Genomic DNA, 19,913 nt, shown 5'->3' with positions numbered 1-19,913 from the left:
ACGATGGAATTGTAGTTTCTTCCATCAATTTATCTGCTGAAACTTTACGAAGGGTGTAACGTTCAATGTTTTCTAAAGATTGATGATTTGTATCTGTCTGAACCCATATTTTTTTGTAATCAAACTCTATCCTGAAGTACTTATCACCGGGATGCGAAGAAATATTATTGGTGTCAAAAACGGTGGAAGGCATATTTGGGCGTGCACTGCAATGGTATTCTTCTTCATCCATGGATGAAATTGAAAAGAAAAAATAACGAGGGTTGAATAAATTGGAATTTTACTTGCGAGTAGAAAAGAGAGTTTTTGTTCCTGGTACAAAAATACAAAGGAGAGGGTTTGGGAACAAATATCGAGAGGTAGGGTTAGTCGTATTTAAAAAGAAGAGAAATTGATCGATGTGTGGATAAACGGAGCAAGACTTGGCAATAAAGAGAAGAGGGATAGATAGGGTTAGTCGTATATAAATAGAGCAAAACTTGGCAATCAAGAAATTGATTTTTTGAGAAATTACCTTTTAAAGTGATAGGTACAAAATAAATCTTTTTTTTCAGAGGTGTACGGAGTAAATCTTGGGAATCAAGTATGAGGATTTTGTATTGGATTTTTTTTTTGCTTCTAGTATATTAAAAATATTTTTAGATTTTTTAGGAATAAAAATCTTTTAATTTTTTTTTTTTAGGGAAAAGGAATTAAAATCTTTTATGTTTTTTTTTAAAGGATTATTTCAAAATATTTTGTATCCTTATCTATTAATTTTATTAGATCTGTAACAACTTAACCTAATAATTTCCCTCTAACAGCAATTTAATCTAACAAATTTCCTCTAAAATGCAAAAATCCCTAATATTTCTCCGATGAGCTTTTCATTCATATCATGTTGTGTCATCGTTTGTATATATCTATTGTTTCTTTAGATTTTTTTTTTTTTTGACAAGTTGTTGTACACTTCTTATTGAATGCGTTTACAAACTCGACTACCCTAATTTCCATGCAAACTCGGCTATATATAGCAAACCCTAAACTATGTTTCTCTATAATAAAAAAAAAGGGGGTAAACTTTTATTATTATTATTGTTTTTAAAACTGACTTTATATAGATTTTTTTGTTCTTTTTAAATATAATCCTACATTTGTCCTCGTGAGCATAGCTTAGTTGGTTTGAACAATGCATAATATATTCAAGGTTCGGAGTTCGAATCCTGACCACCACCAAAGATAAGGAGTTGAATCACGCAAAAGATTGTGGATGTGATCCGTAAGTAGCTTTTTAATGCTCTTTTAACTCGAGGTTTGCCATGACCCTGGTGAACACCTAGAGGTTACCTAAACTTTTTGTAACCAAATTTTTTAATAGATAATTTATTTATTTTAAATAATATATGGATAGAGAAAACTTTAAATTATTATTTGGTCAAAATTAAATTATTTATTTAATCAATTTTATATATACGAAATTTTGTTCTTACATGTGTCCATTATATATATTCATTCAAAACACATACTCTTGATTATCATTTTAGCTTATACAATTAGGACCTTTTGTATTTTATATTTTAGATAGATGTTAATAAAATCATTTAATTAACTTTGTAAAAAAAATCATTTTATTATTATCTATGAGACATATGAATTTTAAATAAATATTATACATAACCTAAATAATAATGTGATAGTACTTTATATGTAATCTGGGCAACGCCGGATAAATACGCTAGTTATTTCCTTAAATAATACCTCGAAAACCCAAGTTACATTCCGTCCAAACTTCACCAATTTGAATTTTGCTTTTTAAATGTGACGACTTTTTTCTTTATTTTATTTTTTTATAAGAAAAATTATGGTTTTTTCTTTATTTATTTTTTTACACTCGCTAAATGGTAATCATGATTATTGTGACGTGTGATAACATTATGGTTGAAAATAGGTCAGACCGGTCTACAAAAGTACGCATTCAATCTAGCCAACTCAGACATTGGCCCAGATCTACCAAAACAATTATCTTTTTTAAAATAATGAAGGCTATTATTTTTGGCTAAAATTTTGCAGGGATGAATTTCAAATTTTTTTTTACTAGGGACCAAAATCCAAACTCGCTATATTTACAGGGATCAAAATCATATTTTAGCCATTATTTTTTTATAAATCTATTTGGTTAAAAATGTCATGTCACGACCAATAAAAAAAAGCTTTGTAAACTTACCAAACAAACATATTTAAGCAAATGTGAATAATACTTTTTTATTACTATTAGTATATAAAATTTTGTACTTCACATTAATTTTGTAAAAAAAAAAAACCCGCAACCTAAACTTATTAGTCCACATTAATTTTTTTTTGTATATTTAAATAAAGACATAAGTGCACTTTTAATCCTCATATTTATATATTTTTGAACTTCTAGCCCCCTTTTTTTAAAAATTTGCTTTTTGATCCTCTGTTAACAAAGTCAACAAATTTTGTTGGTCCCCAAAAGTTTTAGTGATGCGGTAGCCTCTCTGGTAGTAACATGTCATTTGTTATTTGGAATAACCATTTTTCATGTCATTTTATTAATTTCAATTTTATTTATTAATTACAATAATTGGGGGGATATATTCTTTAAAAATGTCATGTTTAAATAATAAAAGGGAGATTTTTTTAAATGGCAAATGTTAGTTGTTAGATCAGTTTTTTTTTTGTTTCTTTCTAATTCGGCTAGATTTGAAACCATGACCTCTAATTCCTATTAAAAGGGGGTTTAATCTCATTGTTAAATATTTTAATATGTTCCTATGAAATAGACTTTTAAACAAGCTAGCAAGTCATATCAATCTTTCGAAAAAACAGGTTCAGATCTAAAAAATAAATTGATTTCAAAGCCAAGGATCCATTGAAGTGTCCCCGCCTTTAGCCCATTATGAATAGCTTCTACGAATACTTCCTGATTCGGGTTGGAAACTTCGATAGCTTCGTTGAACCGTTTCAGGTTGGATTGTGTGACAGCATTATTAGAATATGTCTATATTCATTGTTTGACTTGTAAATATTTTTTGAAAGGACCTGTAAATATTGATCAGCCATTCATTAATTAGCCGAATTACATTCATGAGAATTCTTATTAGCCGAATAGTTGTATATATTTCACAAATTATATCCATACAAATCAGGGAATTATATTCTTATACACACAATTATATTAAAAAAAAAAACACCTTGTTGTGTGCAAGCAGCCTAAGGAGGTTAGTCAGCTCTATGAAACCATGTTGTTTGAAGGGCTTAAACCTACTGTTGATGTCTTCATTGCTCTTGCAAGTGCTTACGGTTAAAGTGGTCTCTTTCGTCACACATTTTCTACTATTGAAGATATGAAATCAGTTGCTGATCGCAAACCAGATGTATATACATATTCTGTTCTTATAAGTTGTTGTCCAAAGTTTCGTCGATTTGATTTAATTGAACGCGTTCTTGTGGATATGTCATATTTGGGCATTGAATGTAACAATGTGACATATAAATTCATTGACATGATGATAAAGTCCTAGGGCAAAGCAGGCATGTATGATAAAATAAAGACTGACGGATTTCATGGAGAGGAGGTTTTTTGCTCCGACAATTGTAACATACGAAATTGGCACCGGTGGGAATCGAACCTGAGACCTTTGGAGGAGCAAACTCCAAGATCCCAAACTAACCACTAGACCAAACCAACCCCAAATGGGTTTAAACTCCTGAATATTAAAGCATGATTCAGTGCAGATATATCTTCTCTTTCATACAGATTCTGCGGTTTCTAATCGCAAGAAGAAGAAAAAAAAGTAATCGGATTTGACTTCAAAAGTATTATAAAAAATTACAGAAAATGACTTTTGGAATTACAACAATCTTTCATCAATCTTTGCACATGATGATAACAAAGCAATGGAACAGAAGATTTCAAACAGTATCATATTAGCATTCAGTTTAAAGCAACAAATTAAGAATATTACAAACCCATCTGCAATGTAACAAAGATACATTCAAATTATAATGAAATAAAGACTGAATATTACAAATTAGAACAAAAAATTAATTCTAGTTTTATTCACAAGCACATTACATAGCTAAATGTATTGAGTTATTCCAGCTGAATTATGAGAGATCAAAAGTTGCAGCAAAAGGTATACAAAAAATTGAATTTTGAGAGATCATTAAATCTCATACAGAGGATTGATTATTGGCTTTCTGGTAGGAACTGTGGAACATACCTGAAATGGGAACACAACTTGTCTATCATATTGTAACCTGGTCATTTATTTCTATGACAGGGATGTGAGCAATTTTGGACCAATGTTCCTTCCTTTTATACCTTTCTTCTAACAATGGACATCCATAAATGTCCAGTCTCTTCAGTGAGTCAGGGAGGCTGTCTTCTGGTAATGACTCTAGCTTTTCACATTTCCACAATTCAAGTGATTTCAGCGATGATGGGAGGCAGTTTTCTGGTAATGACTCAAGCTTCTTACAATCAACAAATTTAAGTGATTTCAGCGATGATGGGAGGCAGTTTACTGGAATTAACTCAAGCTTCTTACAATCAACAAATTTAAGTGATTTCAGTGAGGAAGGGAAGCAGTTTTCTGGCAATGACCCAAGCTGTTGACAACCCGCAAAATAGAGATATTGGAGAGAGAAGAGGTGTCGAAGCCCATTTCCATCAAAGGACTTCATTTCAGAGAGAACCATGATATTTAGAGACACAAGGGAGATGGGTAGCAATGACTCCTTCATCAAGGTGTTAAATATATCATCACCCTTTACAATCCACAATGATGAAAGAGCTGTCAAATATTGGAGACCCCATTCCGTAACCGGCGGTGCTGTTTTTTTGGTAGAAATCACAATTGTTCTTAATTTGGGAGGTAGACAAACTCCTTCAGAAAATGACAACTTTTGGCATTTCATATGCAAATCTTCAAGAGCGGTGAGCATGTCCATCTTAAGCTTGACTTCAAATAATTCAATTGAATTATGGGATTTGATCCGAAGTGATTGGAGGCTTGACGACCGAGGTGAAGACCTTTCTAAAATATAAATGGAATCCAGACTTCTCCAATCATCAATGTCAAGTGTTTGGAGCACAGGGAAACCATCGAGTGGAAAGGATTTAAGTGAATCACAGCTACGATAGAACCGAAGACTCACAAGTGATGTGTAGTTGCTCCATGTTTCAGGAGGTAGGAAGGATAAATTCTCACAATTTTCAATATCAAGTGATTGCAATGAAGTGGGTAGACCACTTGATGGAAATGCATTGAGAGAAGAAAGTGAATCGAGTCTCAAGTGTGTAAGACAAGTGCTTCTCATAATCAATTTTGGCACAGCTAATAGCTTAACACACTTTTCAATCTCTACATCTTGCATCATACACGGAGAATCACTCTCAAGCAATGACAATTGGGAACTTTCACCAAGCCCATTGATATTCATTTTTTTTATTGAAGACAACCAACGCAGAGTAGATGGTGTTTCCAATAGATGAGAACAACCTGATATTACAATTTCTTCTATGGAAGGAAGGTTGGTGGGCAAATATCCCCTTAGTTTTGGACAATCACGTAACTCTATTGCCTTAAGTTGAGGAAAAGCAAATTTTATGCCTTCAAAGGGAATCCATTCATTCCAATTGAGCATGTTGTCGAACTTTATACGCTCAAGGGATGGGAATGGTTGGAAGGAAGAATTAGATCCTTCTTCAATCTGGGCATAATAGAACTCCAGGCCAATTGTCTCCAACATCTCCATACCACGTATTTCTATGTCCTTGAGAGAAGGTAACTGCCCTAGGGATGGAAGTGTCACACAATTTTCACAATTACTGATACTGAGAGATACCATGTTATAAAACGAAGAACTTCCCAACCAACTCGGAAAACTTGTCCCACCATACAAGTCAATTTTAAGCACCTTCAGATTTATTGGTGGTTGCAACATATCGAGCACAACTTTCACTTCTTGCGAATCTTCACTATGTTTTCCCCATATCAGCTCTAACTCCTCAATTTGCTCTTTGCTTTTCAGGTTGGCATCGTGTGCCTCTCGGGCATCAACAACATTATCCAGGTTCTTGATGGTAAGTTTTCCGTGTAGGTTTGGGAATTTCCTTAGCTCTTTGATACTTAACCCTACGTGGCACTTACCTACTAAAAAGAGGGTGAGAGTTTGAAGGTTTTCTAGTCCCCCGATTTCCACAGGCAACTCATTTATGTTAGTCCCACTTATATCAAGGTGATGTAAATTGACTAAATTTCCAATATGCACTGGCAATTCAGTGAGACTCCTACAACCTGATAAATTCAAGGTCTGCAAATTGTAAAGGTTACATATTGTATCAGGCAAGCTTTTGATTCCAGTGAATGAGATATCTAGATACCGCAACTGCACCAAATTTCCAATTGAATCAGGTAGCTTGATGATGTTTTTATACCTCGATAGTGATAACACACGCAACCTTTTTTGTGATGGTAGCAAATCATTAACCACCTTGAAGGATAAGTAATTGTCCCTCCACTTCATCAAGCAAATAAATAGGAAGCTTCGCAAACATTTAAAATTGTGTAATTTCTCAAACTTCATGAAAATGTCGTAGTTTTCTTGGTTATATGAGAAGTGACGAACATTTTCAGGGATGTCACCACATTCAAGCCTGCAACAACTTTTTCCTGATACGAATGTAGCTAAATCATTGACAAGGTCATGCATGACAAATTTTTCCCCACGATCATCATCGCTTAATTGTTGAATTAACGATCTCGATAACAATTCAGCAAAACAATCATCACCTAATTCCTCCATCTTTTTCCCCCGTTGAGAACAATCAAGGAAGCCTTCTGCCATCCACAACAAAACCAATTGCTTCCTATCGAGTGGGCAATCCTTTGGAAAAATTGAACAATATGCAAAGCATCTTTTCAAATGAGAGGGAAGATATTGATAACTCAAATGCAATGCAGGAAGAATATTATCATTTGATAAGTTCCATATGTCACTGTTCAAAATTGAAGTCCACTCACTTATGTCTACCTTTGAACGTAGAAGTCCTCCTATTGTTTTAGCAGCTATTGGCAATCCTCCACACTTTCTTGCAATCTTCCTGCCTATTTCTTCAAGGGCTGTGTTTGAACTATGGTGAAACTCATCACTTCCCAATGCATGCTTTGAGAGTAAAGACCAACAATCTTCATTTGATAGAAGATCTAATTTATGTATTGGAAATGTGTGTGCCACCTCAGCAACTTTTTGTTGGCGTGTTGTTATAATCACCATGCTTCCGGGTTTTCCATCAATGAAGGGACTTACTAGTTCACCCCAATCATTATAATTGTCATTCCACAAATCATCCAACACAAACAAAAATCTTTTCTCCCTTGAGTTTTTCTTTAACGCAACTCGAAGGACATCAAGATTATTGCTATCCCATGTTATGGAAGTGACCGATTCAAGGAGAGACTTGGTTACTCTCAAAATATCAAAATCCTCAGACACACAAGCCCACGCCCTCATATCAAAATGTTGTTGAACTTCTTCATCATTGTAAACAAGTTGGGCAAGGGTAGTTTTTCCTAAACCTCCCATGCCCAAAATTGCAACAACACCTATATTGTTATGGGTTGTGTCTCTTTGAGATAGCAACATGTTCATTATTGTCTCTTTGTCACCCTTCCTACCCACCACGACAGATTCATTTACCCCTGAACTAGAAGGTGTTCTACGAGAAACTCTAGCACTTTTAGTTTGCAAACCAAGTATATCTTTATTCTGTGCATAAAGTTGCAAGCTATCACACATGATCTTCATCTGGGAATTGATCTCTTTGTAAAAACTATTAAAAGGAGAAGAAAGGAAGTTCCACACCTGATTAGTTTTGTTTTGAGCTTTTGCATTCTCCACCTTGCATCGCAGGGAATCGTAACTGATTTCGTTGAGCAAATCCTCAGCATCAAAGACAACATCTTTCAAGTTATCAAGCCACTGTTTGACATGGGGATTGCTGATCTGCTTCTCCTCTGCATCATCTAGAACAGCCTGAAGATTGAGCATGGTTGCTTGTAACTGCCTCAAGAGTGAGACATTGAGCTTAGTGTTTTTGATGTAATCACGAAACTCAGTTGAAGCAAGTTTCTCAACTAAGGTCTGAACAGTTGCAGAGAGAAAAGCGCCTCCAATCATAGTTGCAGCCATCTTCTGTTGATCTTGTAAAAGCAAATCAGGTAGTATGAAATGTGTAGCTAATAGCAGAATTTTGAAGCAAGTATCTCTACTAAGCATGTGAATGAATGGACAATATAATGTTTTGAAAAGCTGGAAAGCAAAGCTTAACATTGTTTAATATTGGACCCACATCCCTCAAAATAATTGATACAAAGAAAAAGAAAAAGTTGCACACTCAATTAAAATAATCGGAATCTTTATGTACACGTTTACTCCTTTACCATCATATTATCAGTTTTCTAATCACCTGTGTGAAAATTAAAATATATTGCAAAGGTATGAAACAAAATTTGAAAGCTGGAAAGCAAAGCTTCATTGTTTAATATTGGACCCACATCCCACAAAATAATTGATGCAAAGAAAAAGGAAAAGTTGCACACTCAATTAAAGCCATCGGAATCTTTTAAAAGAAGATGCTTTATATACATTTTTACTTTAGGAATGTGATTCAAAGAAGTTGATAAAACTTTTGTGCAAAAAGACAAGCTTTTAAACCCTTGATTAGCCGTGAAAAATGGACTCATCGAAGCTTTCTAAGAAAGATGATAGTGAGACTCTAATCTACCATTTTATTGACTGACAAAAAGTTTTGAGTGAGATGGTGATGAGCATGGTAACAATGGATAATAGAAGCATTTGTCTTGCAAAAATTAGAAGAGAGACTGTCAAAGGCATGTGTAGAAATCAGGCGGGCTACAATTGCTAGAGACAGTCAAAAACATATATTGACATCCATAAAATTACACACGTGTGCGTTGACTAGATCAAAATTAACATGGGGTCAAAACTGCAAAAGCGACTTAACATAGGAGGCTCCGTTGTTATTTGGGAAAAGAGTACCATAACAAATTTTATTTGGTAAAAAAAGTCTTTTATACTAACCCTTTTGAGCATTTTCCACAAATATTAAGAAAAGTTAGAAATATAAATAATGTACACACATTGTATATGAATATTACTAAGTTGAATAATTTATCTTATAAATAATAATGAATTTCGAAATTTAAAATAGAACTTATATTTAAGGACAAATTTTTTTTTCCTTCTCAAATGATGCTTATATTTAAGGGCAGAGGTAGTAAAAGGTTGAAAATGATAATACAACAAAACTTTGTAGCCTTAGGTAAAACTTCTGAAATCTAGTGATTCTATTGTAATAATTTTGTTCTTTCAAAATTCCGTCATAATAATTTGTACGATATCATCATTATACAGGTGGAGGTGGCAAGTCTAGCAAAAGCCAGAAGCCAATACAATCTTCAGAATCTAACTCATCTTGGATTGCTAGGAAATGTAAACCTCCAGAAGCTTTCTTAGCTGCTTCCCAAGCTTCAGCTTCTTTAGTTGAGGTAGGACTTTTCTTATAGGTCGCATATACATACCGAGTCGAAATTCCAACTGAAAGAGTCAGGTTAGAGCGAGCAGTGTCCGTTTCAATGGAACAGAGCTCCAATCCATTCATAAAAGCTGTGACAGTAAATGGTGAGGGTTAATAAAAGTAAATGATAACTACAAGAAGCATACTTGATCATGATATAGCACACATTAATAATGTGTTTGAGTAAATAGCTTAATTTAGAGCTTATGTATAATGTAATTCTACAATCAAAGGAGGCATTTGGATAATCTATTTTCATTGTTTTCATAAGTTAGTTTAGGGTTTGTTGAAAAAAGCTCTATAAAGCACTTACTGAAGTGTTTATTGTCTATAAATTTTATTGAGAACACTGGTCCAGCTTTTTTGTCAACATTTATATACAAATTTAAAAGTTTTAATGTTAAAAATGTATGATAGCATCATAGGTATTTGCAGTTCTGTGCTGAATACTTTTGAGCTCAAGAAATGTTTTAATTCTTCAATAAATTTGTTGAAGGACTATGATAACTAATTAATTCAGTGCATAAAAGTCATTTTTAATACCTAGGTAATTTTTAATTATAGTTACAATGAATCTGTTGTGAAGAAAATAATATAATATATATGAACAAAATATGAAAACTGGAGTTTCTTACCTGATAATATTTTAGCACGAGAAGATGCAACAGCCAATCCTGGGATCAAGGTCTTCTCGTCGATTTCAATACCCAATAAATCAAGATCTAGCCCAGAACCGTATCCAAATCTTTCCTCTGAAGCTGAGGCCTCCGCTCGAACAGCTATAAAATAGGTCATTGAAATTAAGCTATGTATATATCTAAAGAAAACAATTTAAAGTATTAACATGCACAGCCTTGTACTAAAACAAGAGGAATATCATTTGACTTTCGAAAAATGAGAGAATTGTAATCTATGTAATGTAGCTATCAGTCTAAACTTCAAACCAGTGTAAGCAAAGTAAATGATCAATAAAATGAAAATGAAAATGAAAACACATGTGCAAGAGATGATATAAAAGTTGATGACTTTACCTGAGTAAGGTAACTGAACAAATGCCCATCTTTCCCCAAAAAGATCTTCTGGAAGTTTCGTCGCAAAAGGATTGTCTAATGGCAAAAGAGGCTTGGATCCCTTTTGAAATCCAGGATGTTTCGTGTATACAGTCTCATAGCGTTCCTCTAGCCATAAAAGTAATGACAAGCACTGAAAATGATCAAATGAAGCGTATAAAATATACACAGGTGCACCACTGAAAAGGAAGTAGAGTCACCAAAAGATTCAAAATGTTTTATCTTTTACTTTTGTGCAACAAATGCCACTTAAAAACATTTCAAAGCTGATGTCAGGAAGGACCTTCCCCAATCCCCCACATTTCTAAAAATCTACACATGTTTCTGGAAGTGTACATCTGATCGACATATTTTGTCAGAAAGTGTACTTCTGGACTACACAAAATTTATGTTTTTTTCCGAATGTGTACATCCGAAGTCATGTTAGAAGGTGGGGAAAATTCCACCTATATTCTTATTACTTTATTGGTAAATTTGAATTTCGTGAAGCACTCTGGATTTGTAAAAATGACCCATGTGCAGCTTGGTTTGACACAGCAACTAGAATTTCTGGTCTAAGAATATAAAAACCAACAGTCTAGATGAGTATGCTTTCCAATATTTTGGATGAAACATTAAGCTATATGTTACATGAATTCAAATGTAAAATTACTGATTTCAACAAGATGGGGCAAATATGGATCTTCTTTGTTTTTGGGAATTCTGACACATAATCAAACAACAAATTATGTGGCAATTTAAGATGAAAAAAGAAACAAGGGGGGAATAAACCAGATTTTTGGATGCTCTAACTTAACCAACACTTTGTAGTTAGCACCGGTCTACCAAACAGTGTTTGAAATTGCAGACCTCGTAATGTGATCAGCCACAATACAGCAGTCACAAAAACTGCATTATATTGCGACTACAAATCACCAGTGTGTGTTGCTTTATTATTAGCGCACTAGCAATTTTCCATAGCATGTCAGCGCCAAAACAAAAAATAGTTGTTGAGCGTTTGGCATTTTCCGACGCCAATCCAAACAAACTAACATCGACCTACAACAGCTGCAATGCAACTACAATTACAAATTCCCCCCTTTCTACAAGGATGCCACATCACAATCAAATATCTACCCCTCCAACCTTATTTTTCCTTTTTATAAATAGTTAAAGTGATTAAATTGAATATGGATTTTCAGGCTATACATTGTTAGTGTAAATAAGTTTTATACTGATATCAAATCAAAATCAACTATTTAGTGACATCACTCTGTATTTTCGAGTATATGACATGAAAAATGGAAGCTTCTCATTGGATGTCAGTGTAGAACTGATTTATTCTGACAATGCATGGCCATTAATCTCATTCAATATTTATCAACTCCTTCCCTTTCATAAGTTAATTTGAGGGCATACATACATTCCACATTCCACAGAAAAGTACATATGGAACCTATTATTGGAACCTTCATCTAATGGTCAAGTTAAGTGCCCGTTTACTTCTTGTGTTTCATGTTTCCATTTCCACTGATAAAATAAAACATTAGAGAAGACAATATTGAAGATTTTGAAAATACGTTTTAAAAATAGATTGAATCTTTTTGAAAATTCACAAACTTTCAAAACATTATTTTCATTGTTTCCAAAAATGCATTCTCTCTAGTTAACTTCTATCTTCTCTCTATCACAATTGAAAATGTTCTTTGAAAGCAAATGGGCCCCTAAGCTTTTTGATCCAAGGTTTGGCATGCACGTTACAAGACCACTTAGTTTTATTGCCAATTAGTGTCTCAGATTGTCAGTCATGAAGCAAACTAATTCATTTCTGTCGGCAAGGAAACTTATATAGTTTTCTGATGAGCAATGAAATATCAAATCCACGGCAGAATCAGAAACATACTCACCCGTTTACTGGGAAGAGCTCTTATGCCAAGCTCCTTACATGCTTTTGTAATAATTGTTTGCATCTGTGACCTACAATGTAACAGAAATACACTTCATCAATATTCCTTACTATAAATATAACATGTAAGTCATGTTATGTTTGGTGCATATTAAAAGTAAATAGAGCAGACATTAATAACTTATAGTACACTTTCATTCTTTTTTACCCATGTGAAATCCCTACATGTCTTAAAGACACCACACATGAACATACCTTTTCATAAGAAACTAAATGCAGAGAAAATAAATGAATGATTCTTATTCAAACTGAACCAAATTGCTTTCAGACAATATTCTTAGATTTTAGACCTGACTCAACTCCACAAAACTGATTGGCAAGGTGAGCATTGCACACACTTTATAAACTCTATTTAGGCCACATCACTATTCAACACGGGACATGTTTTTTTATCCAATAAATACATAAGACATAGCTGAGTAGATGACGTATGGTGTCCTATGGTGAGGGCTTAGTAGTAGTACCACTTTTTCGATAATTTAAGCTTATTAGTTCACATTATTTTTTTGCATTTTTAATATAGACTTCAGTGCACTTTTATCCTCCTATTTATATTTTTTGAACTTCTAGTCCCCTTTTTATAAAATCAGCTTTTTGATCGCCAACAGTTTTAGTGATGAGGTACTTCATTTATGAAGTGGCAGAGACATGACATTTGTGATTTGGAATAACCATTTTTCATGTCATTTTATTAATTTCAAATTTTTTTTGAGGTAATTTTCAATTTTATTTATTAATTCAGATCTAAAAAATAAATTGATTTCTAAGCCAAGGATCCATTGAAGTGTCCCCGCCTTTAGCCCATTATGAATAGCTTCTACGAATACTTCCTGATTCGGGTTGGAAACTTCGATGTAGCTTTGTTGAACCGTTTCACGTTGGATTGTGTGACAGCATTATTAGAATATGTCTATATTCATTGTTTGACTTGTAAATATTTTTTGTAAGGACTCGTAAATATTGATTAGCCATTCATTAGCCGAATAGTTGTATATATTTCACAAATTATATCGATACAAATCAGGGAATTATATTCTTATATACACAATTATATTAAAAAAAAAAACACCTCGTTGTCTGACAGCAAGTGCAAGCAGCCTAAGGAGGTTAGTCAGCTCTATGAAACCATGTTGTTTGAAGGGCTTAAACCTACTGTTGATGTCTTCATTGCTCTTGCAAGTGCTTACGGTTAAAGTGGTCTCTTTCGTCACACATTTTCTACTATTGAAGATATGAAATCAGTTGCTGATCGCAAATCAGATGTATATAAATATTCTGTTCTTATAAGTTGTTGTGCAAAGTTTCGTCGATTTGATTTAATTGAACGAGTTCTTGCGGATATGTCATATTTGGGCATTGAATGTAACAATGTGACATATAATTCCATAATTGATGGATATGGTAAGGCTGACATGTTTGAGAAGATGGAGAATTCATTGACAGATATGATTGAAAATGAAAACTGCCAACCAGATGTTTTCACGCTGAACTCTTTGATAGGATCATATGGAAACGGTAGGAAAATCGATAATGATATGATAAATTTCAGCTAATGGGTGTAACATGAAGACATTCAACTTGATGATAAAGTCCTATGGCAAAGCAGGCATGTATGATAAAATAAAGACAGTGACGGATTTCATGGAGCGGAGGTTTTTTGCTCCGACAATTGTAACATACGAAATTGACACCAGTGGGAATCGAATCGAGACCTCTGGAGGAGAAAACTCCAAGATCCCAAACCAACCACTAGACCAACCCCAAATGGGTTTAAACTCCTGAATATTAAAGCATGATTTAGTGCAGATATATCTTCTCTTTCATACAGATTCTGATGAGATATATTACTCATAAGGTTTACGATAATATAATTAATATACAGGAGATTATGCGAAGACAATTGAAAAGAATAATATATTAGAGTTATGGCTTGATACATACAAGTACAACTTTCACCAATATTAGAACAATGTATGCATTTTGAAGAGAAAGGACGTACTGTATGTAACTATTCAACAAATGTTTATAGGAACAAGAATTTTTAACAAAGATAAAGAATAAAAACATACTGTTCTTTTTTATACTATAGTCGGTTTCTAATCGCAAGAAGAAGAAGAAAAAAAGTAATCGTATTTGACTTCAAAAGTATTGTAAAAAATTGCAGAAAATGACTCTTGGAATTACAACAATCTTTCATCAATCTTTGCACATGATAACAAAGCAACGGAACAGAAGATTTCAAACAGTATCATATTAGCATTTAGTTTAAAGCAACAAATTAAGAATATTACAAACCCATCTGCAATGTAACAAAGATACATTCAAATTATAATGAAATAAAGACTGAATATTAGGTAAGTGAATCCAATCTTGTGGCAATCAATGGTAACCATGCATTTGGCTCCTCAAACAGTTCAATTAAGATTACAAATTAGAACAAAAAATTAATTCTAGTTTTATTCACAAGCACATTACATAGCTAAATGTATTGAGTTATTCCAGCTGAATTATGAGAGATCAAAAGTTGCAGCAAAAGGTATACAAAAAATTGACTTCTGAGATATCATTAAATCTCATACAGAGGATTGATTATTGGCTTTCTGGTAGGAACTGTGGAACATACCTGAAACGGGAACACAACTTGTCTATCATATTCTGACTTGGTGGTTTATCCATATGACAGGGATGTGAGCAATTTTGGAGCAATGTTCCTTCCTTTTATACCTTTCTTCTAACAATGGACATCCCCAAATGTTCAGACGCTCAAGAGAGTCAGGGAGGCTGTCTTCTGGTAATGACTCAAGCTTTTCACATTGAAACAATATAAGTGATTTCAGCGAGGAAGGGAGGCAGTTTTCTGGCAATGACTCAAGCTGTGGACAAAACGAAAAATCGAGATATTGGAGAGAGGAGAGGTGTCGAAGCCCATTTCCATCAAAGGACTTCATTTCAGAGAGATCCCTGATATTTAGAGACACAAGGGAGATGGGTAGCAACGACTCCTTCATCAAGGTGTTAAATATATCATCACCCTTATCAATTCGCAAGTAGGAAAGTGCCGTCAAATATTGGTGACCCCATTCCGTAACCGGCGGTGCTGTTTTTTGGGTAGAAATAGCAATTGATTGTAATTTGGGAGGTAGACAAACTCCTTCACAAAATGACAACTCTGCACATTTTAGATTCAACATTTCAAGAGCTGTGAGCATGTCCATCTTAAGCTTGACTTCAAATAATTCAATTGAATCATGGGATTCGATTATAAGTGATTCGAGGCTCGACGACAGAGGTGAAGACCTTTCTGAAATATAAATGGAATCTAGACTCCTACAATCAAGTATGGTAAGTGTTTGGAGCGCAGGGAAACCATCAAGTGGGAAGGATGTAAGTGTATCACAGCTCCACCATAACTGAAGACTCACAAGTGATGTGTAATTGCTCCACGTTTCAGGAGGTAGGAAGGATAAATTCTCACAACTACGAATATGAAGTGATTGCAATGAAGTGGGTAGACCACTTGAGGGAAATGCAGTGAGAGAAGAAAGAGAATCGAGTCTCAAGTGTGTAAGACAAGTGCTTCTCAGAATCAATTTTGGAACAACTAATAGTTTAACACACTTTTCAATCACTACATCTTGCATCATACATGGAGAATCACTCTCAAGCAATGACAATTGGGAACTTTCACCAAGCCCATTGATATTCATTTTTTTTATTGAAGACAACCAATGCAGAGTAGATGGTGTTTCCAATAGATGAGAACAACCTGATATTACAATTTTTTCTATGGAAGGAAGGTTGGTGGGCAAATATCCCCTTAGTTCTGGACAATTGCGTAACTCTATAGCCTTAAGTTGAGGAAAAGCATTTATGCCTTCAAAGGGAATCCATTCATTCCAATTGAGCATGTTGTCGAACTTTATACGCTCAAGGGATGGGAATGGTTGGAAGGAAGAATTAGATCCTTCTTCAATCTGGGCATAATAGAACTCCGGGCCAATTGTCTCCAACATCTCCATACCACGTATTTCTACGTCCTTGAGAGAAGGTAACTGCCCTAGGGATGGAAGTGTCACACAATTTTCACAATTACTGATACTGAGAGATACGATGTTATAAAACGAAGAACTTCCCAACCAACTCGGAAAACTTGTCCCACCATACAAGTCAATTTTAAGCACCTTCAGATTTATTGGTGGTTGCAACATATCGAGCACAACTTTCACTTCTTGCGAATCTTCACTATGTTTTCCCCATATCAGCTCTAACTCCTCAATTTGCTCTTTGCTTTTCAGGTTGGCATCGTGTGCGTCTCGGGCATCAACAACATTATCCAGGTTCTTGATGGTAAGTTTTCCCTGTAGGTTTGGGAATTTCCTGAGCTCTTTGATACTTAACCCTATATGTCTCTTACCCACTAAAAAAAGGGTGAGAGTTTGAAGGTTTTCTAGTCCCCCAATTTCCACAGGCAACTCATTTATGTTAGTCCCGCTTATATCAAGGTGACGTAAGCCGACCAAATTTCCAATATGTACTGGCAATTCAGTAAGACTGTTACACCTTGATAAATTCAAGGTCTGCAAATTGTAAAGGTTACATATTGTATCAGGCAAGCTTTTGATTCTAGTGAAGGAGATATCTAGATACCGCAACTGCACCAAATTTCCAATTGAATCAGGTAGCTTGATGATGTTTTTATACCTCGATAGTGATAACACACGCAACCTTTTTTGTGATGGTAGCAAATCATTAACCACCTTGAAGGATAAGTAATTGTCCCTCCACGTCATCAAGCAAATAAATAGGAAGCTTCGCAAACATTTAAAATTGTGTAATTTCTCAAACTTCATGAAAATGTCGTAGTTTTCTTGGTTATATGAGAAGTGACGAACATTTTCAGGGATGTCACCACATTCAAGCCTGCAACAACTTTTTCCTGATACGAATGTAGCTAAATCATTGACAAGGTCATGCATGACAAATTTTTCCCCACGATCATCATCGCTTAATTGTTGAATTAACGATCTCGATAACAATTCAGCAAAACAATCATCACCTAATTCCTCCATCTTTTTCCCCCGTTGAGAACAATCAAGGAAGCCTTCTGCCATCCACAACAAAACCAATTCCTTCCTATCGAGTGGGCAATCCTTTGGAAAAATTGAACAATATGCAAAGCATCTTTTCAAATGAGAGGGAAGATATTGATAACTCAAATGCAATGCAGGAAGAATATTATCATTTGATAAGTTCCATATGTCGCTGTTCAAAATTGAAGTCCACTCACTTATGTCTACCTTTGAACGTAGAAGTCCTCCTATTGTTTTAGCAGCTATTGGCAATCCTCCACACTTTCTTGCAATCTTCCTGCCTATTTCTTCAAGGGCTGTGTTTGAACTATGGTGAAACTCATCACTTCCCAATGCATGCTTTGAGAGTAAAGACCAACAATCTTCATTTGATAGAAGATCTAATTTATGTATTGGAAATGTGTGTGCCACCTCAGCAACTTTTTGTTGGCGCGTTGTTATAATCACCATGCTTCCGGGTTTTCCATCAATGAAGGGACTTACTAGTTCACCCCAATCATTATAATTGTCATTCCACAAATCATCCAACACAAACAAAAATCTTTTCTCCCTTGAGTTTTTCTTTAACGCAACTCGAAGGACATCAAGATTATTGCTATCCCATGTTATGGAAGTGACCGATTCAAGGAGAGACTTGGTTACTCTCAAAATATCAAAATCCTCAGACACACAAGCCCACGCCCTCATATCAAAATGTTGTTGAACTTCTTCATCATTGTAAACAAGTTGGGCAAGGGTAGTTTTTCCTAAACCTCCCATGCCCAAAATTGCAACAACACCTATATTGTTATGGGTTGTGTCTCTTTGAGATAGCAACATGTTCATTATTGTCTCTTTGTCACCCTTCCTACCCACCACGACAGATTCATTTACCCCTGAACTAGAAGGTGTTCTACGAGAAACTCTAGCACTTTTAGTTTGCAAACCAAGTATATCTTTATTCTGTGCATAAAGTTGCAAGCTATCACACATGATCTTCATCTGGGAATTGATCTCTTTGTAAAAACTATTAAAAGGAGAAGAAAGGAAGTTCCACACCTGATTAGTTTTGTTTTGAGCTTTTGCATTCTCCACCTTGCATCGCAGGGAATCGTAACTGATTTCGTTGAGCAAATCCTCAGCATCAAAGACAACATCTTTCAAGTTATCAAGCCACTGTTTGACATGGGGATTGCTGATCTGCTTCTCCTCTGCATCATCTAGAACAGCCTGAAGATTGAGCATGGTTGCTTGTAACTGCCTCAAGAGTGAGACATTGAGCTTAGTGTTTTTGATGTAATCACGAAACTCAGTTGAAGCAAGTTTCTCAACTAAGGTCTGAACAGTTGCAGAGAGAAAAGCGCCTCCAATCATAGTTGCAGCCATCTTCTGTTGATCTTGTAAAAGCAAATCAGGTAGTATGAAATGTGTAGCTAATAGCAGAATTTTGAAGCAAGTATCTCTACTAAGCATGTGAATGAATGGACAATATAATGTTTTGAAAAGCTGGAAAGCAAAGCTTAACATTGTTTAATATTGGACCCACATCCCTCAAAATAATTGATACAAAGAAAAAGAAAAAGTTGCACACTCAATTAAAATAATCGGAATCTTTATGTACACGTTTACTCCTTTACCATCATATTATCAGTTTTCTAATCACCTGTGTGAAAATTAAAATATATTGCAAAGGTATGAAACAAAATTTGAAAGCTGGAAAGCAAAGCTTCATTGTTTAATATTGGACCCACATCCCACAAAATAATTGATGCAAAGAAAAAGGAAAAGTTGCACACTCAATTAAAGCCATCGGAATCTTTTAAAAGAAGATGCTTTATATACATTTTTACTTTAGGAATGTGATTCAAAGAAGTTGATAAAACTTTTGTGCAAAAAGACAAGCTTTTAAACCCTTGATTAGCCGTGAAAAATGGACTCATCGAAGCTTTCTAAGAAAGATGATAGTGAGACTCTAATCTACCATTTTATTGACTGACAAAAAGTTTTGAGTGAGATGGTGATGAGCATGGTAACAATGGATAATAGAAGCATTTGTCTTGCAAAAATTAGAAGAGAGACTGTCAAAGGCATGTGTAGAAATCAGGCGGGCTACAATTGCTAGAGACAGTCAAAAACATATATTGACATCCATAAAATTACACACGTGTGCGTTGACTAGATCAAAATTAACATGGGGTCAAAACTGCAAAAGCGACTTAACA

At 34.6% G+C, this 19,913-nt stretch overlaps 3 protein-coding genes across 3 annotated transcripts; all 3 read right to left on the bottom strand.

Annotated features, from left to right (window-relative positions):
- Nucleotides 1-4,034: 4,034 nt before the first annotated feature.
- Nucleotides 4,035-8,702, bottom strand: LOC11445583 (putative disease resistance RPP13-like protein 1). Its single transcript, XM_003599218.4, has one exon. The coding sequence runs from the start codon at nt 8,338-8,340 to the stop codon at nt 4,252-4,254; it is 4,089 nt and encodes a 1,362-aa protein (XP_003599266.4). The 5' UTR covers nt 8,341-8,702; the 3' UTR covers nt 4,035-4,251.
- Nucleotides 8,703-9,436: 734 nt separating this feature from the next.
- LOC25488779 (protein TAB2 homolog, chloroplastic) lies at nt 9,437-12,825 on the bottom strand. The gene is made up of 5 exons (XM_013603736.2): nt 12,818-12,825; nt 12,564-12,633; nt 10,639-10,810; nt 10,243-10,386; nt 9,437-9,696 (listed from the first exon to the last, which is right to left on the bottom strand). The coding sequence occupies exons 1-5, from the start codon at nt 12,823-12,825 to the stop codon at nt 9,437-9,439; spliced, it is 654 nt and encodes a 217-aa protein (XP_013459190.2).
- On the bottom strand, nt 10,740-19,352 carry LOC11445582 (putative disease resistance RPP13-like protein 1). Its single transcript, XM_024778367.2, has 3 exons — nt 15,246-19,352; nt 12,564-12,633; nt 10,740-10,810 (listed from the first exon to the last, which is right to left on the bottom strand). Exon 1 carries the CDS (start codon nt 19,216-19,218, stop codon nt 15,271-15,273), a length of 3,948 nt encoding a protein of 1,315 aa, XP_024634135.2. The 5' UTR covers nt 19,219-19,352; the 3' UTR covers nt 10,740-10,810; nt 12,564-12,633; nt 15,246-15,270.
- Nucleotides 19,353-19,913: the final 561 nt, after the last annotated feature.

Source organism: Medicago truncatula, chromosome 3 (assembly GCF_003473485.1).
Source record: "Medicago truncatula cultivar Jemalong A17 chromosome 3, MtrunA17r5.0-ANR, whole genome shotgun sequence".
NCBI classification, from domain to species: Eukaryota; Viridiplantae; Streptophyta; class Magnoliopsida; order Fabales; family Fabaceae; genus Medicago; species Medicago truncatula.
Note: the sequence above shows the minus strand (reverse complement) of the source record. Positions and strands in the feature narration are given on the sequence as shown.